The sequence below is a fragment of the Neofelis nebulosa genome, chromosome 15 (genome assembly GCF_028018385.1).
Source record: "Neofelis nebulosa isolate mNeoNeb1 chromosome 15, mNeoNeb1.pri, whole genome shotgun sequence".
NCBI lineage: Eukaryota > Metazoa > Chordata > Mammalia > Carnivora > Felidae > Neofelis > Neofelis nebulosa.
The window spans coordinates 45,379,632-45,392,373 of record NC_080796.1 but is presented as its reverse complement, the minus strand read 5'-3'; the positions used below and the strand labels follow the sequence as shown (position 1 = coordinate 45,392,373).

Here is a 12,742-nt window from a genome sequence, read left to right as displayed (position 1 = left end):
CCCAGTGGATGGTCCACAAAACCTTCCCCAGAGCAACATTTCTTGAACTGCAGATCATGCCTCATTAGTGGGTCATGCAATCAATTCAGTGGCTGATGACCGGAAATTTTTGAAAACAGTCTAATTTGCTAATTAGACTAAAGCAGAATAGAATAAAAAACATCAGAGCGCATGGCATGGAGAAGTTCGTGTAATGTCTAGTGAAAACTTTGGTGTGTGTGTGTGTGTGTGTGTATGTACGTGTATGAGAGAGAAAGAGAGAGAGGGAGAGAGAGATCTGTTTTGGGACACCAAGTTCCAGTGTAAAATACATTCTTACTACAGGTCACAGTTTAAAAACTTGTATTTCTAGGGGCACCAGGGTGGCTCAGTCGGTTAAGTGTCCAACTCCTGATCTTAGCTCAGGTCAGGATCTCACAGTTTGAGGGTTCAGGCCCCGCATCGGGCTCTGTGCTGATGGTACAAAGTCTGCTTGGGATTCTGTCTCTCCTCCTCTACCTCTACCCCACTTGTGCTCACTCTCTCTCTCTCTCTCAAAGTAAAGACATACACCACAATACACATGTTTCAATGTGGGCTCCCAACAACTTACTTATTTGTGACAAGGTAAATTTATAAATGAAAAGAATACAAATTCTTCTGAATGTGAATAGTTACCTTCCAACTCTATATTTAAACTGCCCCTAAGTTATTCTGAATTCTACTTTTTTGTCTCTGAAAAATACTTCTATTGAATCACTTTTCCACATCAGCCCAAGGCAAACTGGAAAGTGAGTCAAATTTGTCTTCCTCTCATGGGGGTGCTTCCTACCTCTTTTCCTGGGGCGCCCCCACCAATGTTTGTACTTTCTTTCCCTTTCCTTTTTTCAAAGCATCTTCTCATGAAAGACTGATAAATGCATTAAACAGTATAAATGACTGATGATGCTTTACTATAATTCCATTCCCAAAGGTATTTATATTTTAGCCAAATATGAGACCTCACACCCTATAAAAGAATCTTGTAGAATTTAGCTGCAGGGCAAGGAAAAGAGAAATGTGGAGAGGAAGAGTGCTTTCGTAGCACCCTTCAGGTCCTAACTGTGGCTGGCGCTATTCCCTTCCAATGTCTCCTTTTTGACACATAAATGATATGCATGATTTCTTTCCCCGGAGATTTGGGAACTACAACTTCAGCTGCTTTTCTTTTTTTAATAGATATTTGAAACTGCTTATCATAAAATCTTTGAGAGGAACTATTTTATGTTACTCAACTTTGTATTCATCTTACACCCACCTTACTACCTGGCAAATTTTACATCTTTAATTAGTAGTAGTTATGACTGTGTATTATGTAATGACACTACTTTCTAACACATGTGGTAACATTGTTTCCCAATGTCAAATTAGGAAGAAAGCACAAATGCATGTTTTTATGCTGAATATGAGATGGTGTCATGTAAAACTGACACACACTTATCACAAAACCACAATAATAACAATTTTTAAATTACACTAATAATTTATTGAGTATAAAATATATGCCAGGCTCCCAGTACTAAGTATTTTGCCCACATAGTCCCACTTATTCCTTGCAAAACCTCTGCAATGAAAATACTGTCATTCCCTGTATACCCCCTGCACCATAAACAGCACATGTACAATTTTACAGATGAGAAAACTAAGGCTCGGAGATTGACATCCTGCCTATCAAGACACAGTTACTGAGTAGCAAAGAAAGCCATGACCCAAAGCTAGTCCACCTGCCTGCAAGGTCAGTTTTGCTTTCCTCGCTTTTACGTTCACCTAAAATTGTCATTTTCATTTTTAATTTCAAATACCTTACCTGTCGACTGAAGGACAAAGCTGTGAATGTAAAAACACCATGAAGTTTCCTTTGTTTGTTTTTGTTTTTAACGAAAAGCACTTTGATTATCACAAGGTGGTTACATACTCGGAAAACATCTGGCCTGACGAGCTAACTCAATACTTTCTGCTCGTCGTCTCTGCAGTCTAGTATCTATCTCCACCTTCAAGCCATCTTTAAATGCAAAGATAAAGGACAAGAGAGTAAAGAGCTGGACAGGTGGACAGTCTCAACAGCATTGTGGTAGCATTCTACCAACTTGTTTGCATCTGTTCAGATAACTTGTGTTTCCCCGTGCAAATCACAGTGCTTTAGGACCATCTGCTATGAAAAGCACCATCTTCCATTTGCACATAGCTTCCCTATTCTCTAGTCTGTCTACACAGTTTTTAGTGGCCACCCTTTACATTAAAGGTCTGCTTTGCACTGTCCTCCTCAAGAGTTTTAAATCTCCTCCAAAAGTCCTAGGTGATCGGAAGCCACAGATGTCTAGCAGCCTCATCTACTCCCGTGACAGTAAAAGGAAGAAATTGGTTTTGTAACAGATACACTGAGAAATCAAATCCAGGATTCACTTCTGTTCTTAGAACAGAGAATGAGGGGCGCCTGGGTGGCGCAGTCGGTTAAGCGTCCGACTTCAGCCAGGTCACGATCTCGCGGTCCGTGAGTTCGAGCCCCGCATCAGGCTCTGGGCTGATGGCTCGGAACCTGGAGCCTGTTTCCGATTCTGTGTCTCCCTCTCTCTCTGCCCCTCCCCCGTTCATGCTCTGTCTCTCTCTGTCCCAAAAAAAAAAAAAAAGAACAGAGAATGAAACCACTGACGACCATGTGTGCTATGGGAGGTACTCTTAGATTCCAAACTTCTATAGCACTTTCCCATATTAATTCAGTCTTAAGTTTCAGGAAATAAAATAATTATGTAGTTAAACAGAGATCCTTATACAAACAAGTACCGTGTTTACAATGTAGCAATCCATTAAAATCAAAGAGAGGCATAGATTATGAGAACTAAAACCTGAGCCAAGTAGACTAGCACTAACCATTGGCCCAATCCCCATCCAATGACAGTAAACATCCTATTGGAATCTGCTCAGAAAACAAAGGCTTTACCCACCTAATGTCAAGGTAAACAGGTAGTAAAAACCCATTTTACACTACTAACTGGTGGTATCATTTTCACTCTTTAGGGTCTAAACACAACTAAATTTTGGTATTTTTTTCTTTTAAATTGGCACCAATATACTACAGCTTTTTTACTTGATAATTTTTAAGAAGTTCACTAGGTACTGGTTCACGTTGACTTAAATTTTATAGCCATAAACCATCTGAGTTAGAGGGAATAAAGACATTCTACTCTTCAGGGAAAAAAAAAAATTCCTATAGTTTACATGAAATGCCATCCCCCTAGACTAAGAGCTACATAGAATAAAAGCCCCATAAACTTAAGCTGTGATACTCCTGAAATCAAGGTCATAAGATTCTTCTACTCTGTAAATCATACAAAGAAGAAAAGTAAGGAAAAAGTATGTTCAGCACCACGAATATATTAATTAGGAACAGAGTTAGGTCTCTCTTGAAAGGGCTGTAAGCTGTAATAGCTGATGACATACCTTAAGTTCTCTGAAGAAGATACTACTCCTGGCCCACTCAACAATGGAGAAGAGGGTTTGATCAGCCATTTTGCACATAAGCCCAAACGTGCTCAGCTTTTCATGCTTGCTTCGATTAGCTTGCTCTTGCTGCAAATAGGCCATGATTTTGGCCTGGACTTGAGGCTCATCTGGCTCACACTTCAGAAGTTCCAGTATCAGATGTGGGATGCTTGCCGGGGAGCTTGTCTGGTAACTATCCATATAGGAATAGCCCATGATCGACTCCGGTGAGCTGGTGTAGGGGTCTGGATACTCAGACTTGATGGCCCGGCTAGGAAAGTGACTGTATGTTTGGTAACCTTGCAGGCTGCCGTGAGGTGGCATTGTCATGCTAATGGGGGAGGTTACAAAGGGACTTCTGTCATAGTCTGTGGGAGGCAAGGCAGCGTGGTTCAGAGGTAGGCCTTTGGAGGCAGAATGGATGTTCTGAATTGCAGAAGAGATGGTGAGCTCAGAGGGCATTGCTTGGATCACCTGAGACATGGCTTCTAGCTTAAGTCCATTGGCTCGGATGAGGGCTTTTTTCTGTTGCTTTAGGGCCCTGTCTCTCTTGTACATTGGCCCAAATTTATTCCTTCCCCCGCGCATTCGGTCAGCCCTTACCGCTGTAGGGAAATAAAAAAAAAAAGGAGTAAGGGTATAAATAAGATGGAAATTATTATCATTCTCTGGATCTCCAGATATCTAGAAATGTTGAAAATTGTCCAGAAGTGTTATGTGTGTGGTTGTTTCACACCATACCTCTCAAAGGTTCCCCCCCAAAACCATGTCTTCCTTATTTATGAATTCTCTCCTCTAAGTGTTTGTCATCAAAAAAAATATTTTGGATACATGGGAATCCATTACTATTAACGCTTTGGTGGACTGAAAAGATTTCATAATTTTTGCTACACACAGGGGATCCTTCAGATTGCTAAGAAAGAGTATTGTGCCTGTTGTGTCAGAATTCTCTTTACAGAAACCCAAACTGCTAAGAGGAAAAACTAAAAAATCAAATAACCCATTTCTGGATTAAATTGTGAATGTTTTCCCTTAGAATATCTTCCTCCCTCAAAGCCATTTTGACTAATTTGCTGCAAAAGGATTGGGTACATGCTCTTCCTGGAAAATCATTTTCACCTGGACTTGATGAGCACACATCAGATAACCACCAGTTATTGTTTTTAATTTAGGCAGAACTGGACATAATTAAAGCAAATTCATTTCAGAAGCTGTCAAGACAGTCCACCATCACAGTGCTGTGTGGAGTCTGGGACCACGTCTAATAAGTGAGTTAGCAGTTCTCTCCAAGCCCATAGTGGCCAATGGCAATTAGACAGAAACCAGCGACCTCTGACAGCTTCTGACATGTTGAAATTGCTGGAGGTTAAGTTTTTGAGCTTTTTATCTTAGGATTAGTATGGCATTAAAAATTTATTGTGAATGCAAGGTATCCAGAATATTGCACAAAATAACAGAGAGTTTTTCATCTGGGTGATAATTTATTGAATATTCAACTATTTCACATCACTGTTAAAGAAGTAGACCTCAGCCCCACAAGTGACTTACAGTTAATAAAGCACACTTTTTAAGGTAAAGAAATGCAACTTTTTCCTTTCATTAAAAAAAGAAGAAATCAAATGATATCATATGAAATCACAACATTTGATTTTTGACATTTTATCTTTTGAGTCTCATACTAGAGTAAACATCTCCCACAGTATTTTGCTCTCTGGAAAATAATAACGTGATTGGTAATAAAGAAATGAATGAGCATTTCTTTCTCGATCTCTTTCCCAATCTCTTCTTAAAAACAATACAGAGTTAACAGTTCTCATGATAACCAAAGTGGCTACTTCTATTGGGAAGGAATCTGTTAGCGATTCAGAAGATGTATTTGAAATCTTTTGAATATTTCTATCAAGTGTGAGTGCCACATAACAGAAAAGCTCCAAACAAAAGTAGCCTGTGCCTCCCTGATCAAATAAAATGCATTCTTGTATCTGGCACTGAACAGTGAACATGCCTTATTATTACTTTCTTTGCACTGTAGTTAATCTGTGGATAGTCAGTAGGCTGGAGGCTGAAAAACAGCAACACACCATGAGAGTGTGTTGGTTCATGCTAGAACCTGTGGAAAATCCAAATTATTTACAGTGGTCACACATTAACTTTACTCCCTGCCAATCTGTGCATTGTAAGTACCAGGTTCTACTCTTTCGACATAGTTTAACATGGCTTTTGGGGAACCACTCTCTTTCTTGTTCCTGTCAAACCAATGCTACTGATTTAATAGTTCATCATTTTTCACGTTTCCTACTCTCCACCTTCATTTTGCAGACTTGATCGTTATCTTACAAAAAAGAAAAAATAAAAAGGAACGTGTTTTCCTACACCATCAAAACTTGCACTCTCTATGAGCAACTCCATTTCACAGTTAAATTAGCTTTGACTCTTGCTCAGGAGTCACGAAGTTAATAGTGACAATTATGACAATTAAACAATTTAAAAGATTAAAATCAGGCTTTTACTAAGTTATCCTGACTTGAAAACTGACAATACATTTTTTTTAATTTTTGCAAATTTTAAAATTTGTTCTCATTTCAATCACAGTCCTGTTTTCATCTCACCTGGCCTCTTTAGTGTCAGGTGCATCTGCTCCCCAAACTAAAAATTAAAAGAAAAAGGGGGGGGGGGACTCCAAGATTGAAATTTTTTCCTGGTAGATTTCACCAGTATTTAAATGAGACTTGGACTGTTCTGCTGATAAAACATAAAAAGATCTTACATTATTGCCCATGGTGTTAGAAGACTAGGAGAGTAATGTTACCATATTATAAGTACAATGTTATTTTAAATCTTATGTCCTTGGAGAGTTTTAACAGGCAATAGTAGTCTTTAGAAGAAACTTACCTTCTAGCTTCATTCCAACACTTAGACATTTTTGAAATCGACAGTAAGGACAACGCTTTCTCTGTGTTTTATCAATTTGGCAGTTCTGGTTTTCTATACATGTGTACCTTTTATTATTTTGGACTGTTCGCTTAAAAAACCCCTATAAGACAGAGAAAATAGTGAGGCACAGTATAAATCTAACACCCGTCTCGTCCATTGTTTCATTTTAAGGAAATCACCAATAAATCTTTTCATTGAACCAATGAGCCTTTCCGTGGTTCTGTGGTTTGTTCTACATTTTAACAAGATCAACCCTCCAAAACGGTGCTGGGCCAAAGTGGAGATTTTTCTGGCACTAAAGTTATATTCCTAGAATAACATCAAATCTTGGGGAGATTTGGATATACACCATTTAATCTCAACAGACGGAGAAAAATACATTCCACATTGACCAGTAATTTCAAAAAAAATCTGTTTTCTTATTAACCTCATATTCCAGATAAGGTACTCATGGAGCTCTGCACCGTTTGTAAGCAGCCTGATAGATTTTAGTGGCAAATTATTATAAAATACCATTGGAAAAACTGAACAGCAAAACACCCCAGATTTTTTTTTTTTTTTTTTTTACAAATGTCAGCACTAGACTGTCGAGAGCAAGAGGATTTAAAGAGTAAAATGGGAAAATGTTCATAATTCCATTGAAATACATTCAAGTTGGGGAACTGTGTAATAAAAAAAAAAAGTGAAACTGATGGAAAAGAAAAAATGTATAGCAGAGAGCTGAATTTTAGCACAGTGTGCTTTTCTTCTATTTCACCCAAAAGAATTCATCAAAACAAATTTTGTAGCTTTATAATATAATAACAGCTTTACCAGGATGGTATACTCTTTATGTTTATCTTACTAGCTATAAAGTGGAACAATCTTACTTTGTTATAGAGAATGAAGGGATTTTCCTGGCAGTGGTTTAAGTATTTGTACTAAGCTTTCTACTTTAAAAAATGTTGAGAAATAGCAAATAGTATCAAATGGACTGGGACTATATCAAAAAGGTCTGGGAGAAATTCTTGATGTATGGTTGATAGTAATAGGAAAAATTTAGTACATTTTAGATATTAAAACTTCTTGCATTTAAATAGGTCATATGACTTATTTATGAATGCCATTTTACTATAAACTGAGATGTGCTTTCTTATCCTTTATGATATAAATCTTTTAAAAAATCTTCAAAATTGTTTTTGGAATAAATCAGGATGAAATCATGCAGTTGAGAATTTAGACTTTTATCTGTGGATAAAAAATGTTTAGACTTGCAGCATAGAATACTCTGAAGTTAAAATATATTTGGGAAATACTTTGTCATGTTCCCTCTCAAGAACAACGATGCTTTAAATATATATAAGTCAAGCAAAATCAATATTTAGGACTGTTAGAAATAGAAGTCTTTCTACAGATACATCACTTTACTACAATAAAGTATTTTAAAGCCATGAGACGAGCAAAGTTTTCTAAACAGCATAAATTTTTTTTTGCCTTTGGAATTAAATCAAACACATATTTCAAAGAATCATCTCCCTAGGACTAACTCTTTCTCTCATTTTTAACTGAGTCTATAGAAGACAGCCTCCATTTAGCTTTAAAAAGTAATCCAATGGTTTATTTTGGATTTAAACATTATATTTATCAGGTAGCAACGTGGAGGCAAACCTTGCAGCTTTCACAGGTGAGGAGCCCATAATGGTATCCAGACACTTTGTCTCCACACACCGGACAGAGTTCTTCAAGATCTTCATCATAAGAGTAATTCACCATTTTAAACTGAGACACTGAAACAAGAAAAAGAAATGTATATACATATCTAATTAATTTACTATGTAGGTTTTAATCCTGCAGTGAAAAGCATTTTGGTGATCAGTGGGCAAATATCACAGGTAAAATATTATATATATTATATATATAATATATATATAAAACATATATATTATATATATATATATATATATATATATATATATATATATTATATATATGATATTTTATCTTGCTATACTTAAAAGATAGTTTTATACAATGAAAGCAAAACATCTTTAGGACTCAACGAGCATGCACTTCCTATTTTTTTAACTTAAAAAGATTTCCAACTTCTTTTGTTAAGAATTTTAAACTGACCGCTGTTGAACACATAGGTCATAACTGCAAAACAGCAAATCAGAAAAGAAACATGAATTACAGAAAGTAACCATTTAGAACTTCTTTTCAACCTTCTAAAGTTAAGATCCAAAATGTCACCTTTGCCTAAGGAAGAGAAGCAAGCTCTCGCATTCTCGCACTCTTGGAGTAAGTTTGCTGCAAGTACCCAGCGCTTATCAGGATAGCAACTGCCGATTTGCAAACACTTGACCGAGAACCTGAAGCCCCAGAAACAGCTTTCCAGCAGCAGCCCCCACTTTTAACAGCCTGCGGCTCCCTACGTTCGAATCTGTTAGACTAATTGAAACATTCAGTTACTTATCGACAGGGCTCCTGTTCTGGATACTTTAGTCTCTTCACATTCGAAAACGTCCTGTTAAAATAAAGAAGGAAAAGAGGGAGGACGCCCGGATGGGAGGGGGGAAAAAAAAAAAAAGAAAAGAAAAGATACACAGGAGGGTTTGGTTTCGTCCCCAAGTATTAAAGTCCTGCGATAAAACTTCACATGTTTCCGATAATCATTGCAAAATATAAACACCTTGAGATTGCCCGGTTAAAGTTAAACAGAAATCAGGCCGCGGCTACAAGCGGCTCACTGCGGGGATCGAGTAACCGCCTTCCGCCGGACTTAGCCCCTGCGAAGGCGTCATCGCAGCTAAAAGATGGATAAACTATGCACAGGAAGGACAGTGGCCAGGAGACCCCAGATGATACCTGATCTAGTCCCTTCCTGAGACTCACTCAGGGGCAGGTCTCGGAGGGCGACGCGGCGGGTGTCGGTGCTAAGGGGCAGGTCCGCGCAGCCCAGCCACCAGCTGTACCCCTCCCGGGCACCTTCCTGTGAAACCCCGGGGCGCGCTGTCCTTTTCGCCCCTTGCCCAACTCTTGCTCGGCGACACACGGGCGCACAAATGCAGATTCGAGTTTAAGTTAATCAGTGGCGTTGCAGGGGGCGGGGCGGGGGGGGGGGAAGGAGATGGGGGAACCGACGGCCGGACAAAAGTTTCCTCTGATTTGTTTACCAAAAAGGAAAGAGAAATAGCTCCCACTGCATCCCCAAAGTTCCCGGCCACTCCATCAAGATAATATGGCCTCTTCGCCAAGGACTCGTTCTTTTCCTTTTTATCTTTTTAAAACACAGTGGGTTTTTTTGTTTTGTTTTGTTTTTTGTTTCTTTACGGATTCTGCAGGCCTCCGGAAAGGGCCGTGGGGAGGTGAGGTCACTGGCACCACTTCGAGGCTGAGGGCCGAGGACCGAGCAGCTGAGTTGAGACGTCTCTTCCCGAGACACAGAGCCCTGGCCTGGGGCTTAAACCGGAGTGAGTTAGCCAGAGTTTGGGGGTGGGGGTGGGGTCCCGGGAAAAGATGTTCGCGTAGAAGCAGGCGCCTTGAGCTCCGTGAAGTAGAAGTAGAGACGCTAAGCGCAGTCCTCCTAGTGGCGCCAACCCTAAGAGGTCCGCGCTCGGGCTTTGGGAAGCTGGGGGTTTGGGGAAACTGAGGGTTTAAGTTTGTTTATAGCCCCATCTCTTCCACAACTCGTAACTATTGTCCTGCGGCGTGTTTTCGGGACGGGAAAAACTGTACTTTACCAAGTGTGTTCTTCTCTACCTCCCCTTCTCCCAAAAAAGTAAACTCTAATTTCGCACCTAAGAGGCACAGCGAGGCAACCGTTTGCAGGAGGATTCGGTGCCCACCTCGGGGATCCAACGCCAAAAGACCAGGGCTGGGAATGGGGACCCTCTTGGACAAAGACAGAGGCCTTGTGGGTAGCCAGTCGCTGCTGTGCGGGACCCGGTCATCTTTCAGAGTGTCCCAGGTGCCGTACCCAAGTAGGCTTTCGGAGAACGGAATCCGTTGGGGCAAAGAAGTCCCTGTCTTTAGAAAGTAGAGAGGGCCGTGGGGCCTTGGAAAGCTAGGGCCGAAGAGAGGCACGCGGATAAATCCCTCCACAGTAAGCTGTCCCGAAACCTAGTGGCGAGTCTTTCTGGTAGGACCAGGGCGCGTCCCCGGCTGAGCCCAGAGCAAGCAAGGGAAAGGGGTCCGCATCCCCAGGGACTTCCCGCGAGGTGCAGGCCGAGTGGCATAGAGGAAGTCGTGACCTGACCCTTCCCACGATGTTTTCGAACCCAGAGCTGAGCGAGCGGCCGGCGGCTTCTCCTGAGACCTGGGCACAATGGAAGTCTAACTTTCTGCTTTGGGACAGTAGGTCGTGTCAAGAACGCCCCTCCCGAACTTTAAAAGGAATACTACAGTGGCATTTCCCTCGCATCTCCCCCGCCCCCTAAACCCTTATTCTTGCCTCCCCTACTTCTTGATTCAGCGTTTCCCTGAGCGTCTTTTCCCTAGTCTTTCAGAAACGCGCGCGCCTGAACGAGGGGCAGAAACTTTCCTTTTGGACCTAAGATCGCGGTGGCCTCACGGGCGCCCAAAGGGCACTCCCTCTCCGCAGCTAGAGGCGGAGGGTTCCGGGATCCCGGTCACGGCGCCGCGTCCCCCACGCCCCGACTTCGCGGGACTCCCAGGTACGAGCGCCAATGCCTCTTTGGGCCAACCGGGTTCCTCCAGCACCCAACCCTCAAGTTAGTCTCAGGGGCCGCAGCCCCCAGGGGACGTCCACAGCCCTTCCTGGAGGCTTGGAGAGACCCCAGCATCACCGAGAGGTAACCGACCCACAGGCACAACGCACGCGTAGCCGCCACCCGCTTTCCCCAGTCCCGGCGGGAGACGTCAGGGGCCCTGGGCCCGAGCGCGGCAGGCGCGCCGCCGATCCCGCACCGCGGCGTGCACCAACCCCAAACTCTGCTCCAACTCTGCTCCCAACACTTCCCCGGCGCTTTCAAGTTCGCTCAAGGGGATGGCAGGAAGCGTTCCGGGATCACAGGCCCGCCTGCCCGCACATCCTGCGCGCGGGAAGGGGCGAGGATGGAAGAGCACCGGTGACTTTTCCTAGCATTGTTCCCTCCCCGGCCCAGGGCAACTGCGATAAACTTCTGAAGGGCTTAATACAACCACATCTAGAGTCGCTATTTGGAATGCGGCGAAAATATAGCCAGCAGGGTTTGCTTTTTTTGTTGTTAGCAATCAAGAGGTAAGAAAACAAGCCGGGCTTCCACATTCCCAGCTCTGGGACTGTAGAAGAGGCATTAAGCTAAACCGGTGCCCCGTTCCCTCAACTAACTCGGCAATACCCGCGCAGAGGATGGGGGTGGGATAATTTTGGATTTCTTCAGTTCTGTCTGCGGTTCTGAAGTTGTCCAAATTAGAGCCAGTTCGCAGTGTCCCCCTGGGCTTTTGGGGGTGCCCAACATGCATTCTAACGCCAAGACCAGCTTTCCCGGAGCCTCCTCTCTTTGTAGCTGACTTTGCTAAGCAGGGTGTTCTTCCTCCACACACAAGCATTGATTAAAGTTCCCACCAATTCCAATGACCGAGAACCCGCTCCGGTTTCCAGTGAGGCATTTCATTTCTTAGAATGATCTTATTATTCTGAAGTATCTTTAGCCTGAAGCTGCCCCCCTCGGGTTGCCATAGAGCTTGAAACCTCTCTTTTCTTAATTAGAAGCGGCCAATTAGGCATTGCTTGGAAAACCTCCGCCCCGCATTGTTCAAGAGCCATAAACTTTTATGCCTGCCCCTCGGGAGGGGGTCTGCCGCCCGCGCGCGGCCCCACAGCCCGGCAGCGGCGAGCGCCCCGCAGGGCTGCTCCGGCGCCCACGAGGGGTGGGCGGCTGAAGCCCTCAGGGCGAGCCCGGGGGCGGTGTGGCCGCGGGAACCCGAGCGCCGCGCAGCGCCTCCTTACCTTGCATGTTTTCCGGCATCTGCCCCTGTTCCCCATGCGATCGAGCCAGTCCCAGGGCTTCCGTCTCCACTTTGGGCAGCATGACAAGGCGGCCGCGGGCGGGGAGAGGGGGTCCGCGTCCGTCCGGAAGCCCAGCACCTGGACACGGGCAGCACAGATTCAACTCCGGCGGAAAGGAGGGAGGGGCGGCTGGGGTGCTGGCTCACCCACCCGCTCGCAGGAGCGTGCCTCCGCCTCCTCGGGGGCCGCGGATCAGGACCCCTGAGCCCCGTCCAGTCTCGCAACTCCGGAGCCGACCCCAAGCTGCTGGGAGGAGATGGCGGGCTACGAGACGCGGCGAAGACTGCGTCCGCGCGCCTGGCTTTGGCTCGGCTAGGGCGG

At 43.6% G+C, this 12,742-nt stretch overlaps 1 protein-coding gene across 5 annotated transcripts in view; it reads right to left on the bottom strand.

The window, feature by feature from the left end:
* NR5A2 (nuclear receptor subfamily 5 group A member 2) overlaps positions 1 to 12,742 on the bottom strand; it is a 139,752-nt gene that overhangs the window by 115,049 nt on the left and 11,961 nt on the right. Inside the window, exons 2-5 of one of the 5 annotated variants that reach the window (XM_058700234.1) lie at positions 12,362 to 12,499; positions 8,080 to 8,198; positions 6,391 to 6,532; positions 3,457 to 4,103 (exon numbers count right to left, since the gene is read on the bottom strand). In XM_058700234.1, the coding sequence (XP_058556217.1) occupies positions 3,457 to 4,103; positions 6,391 to 6,532; positions 8,080 to 8,198; positions 12,362 to 12,499 (1,046 nt within the window). Of the gene's footprint in view, positions 1 to 3,456; positions 4,104 to 6,390; positions 6,533 to 8,079; positions 8,199 to 8,661; positions 8,903 to 9,276; positions 9,459 to 12,361; positions 12,500 to 12,742 lie in introns of those variants that run through there. The other 4 variants (XM_058700239.1, XM_058700236.1, XM_058700237.1 and 1 more) reach the window with 4 other exon arrangements.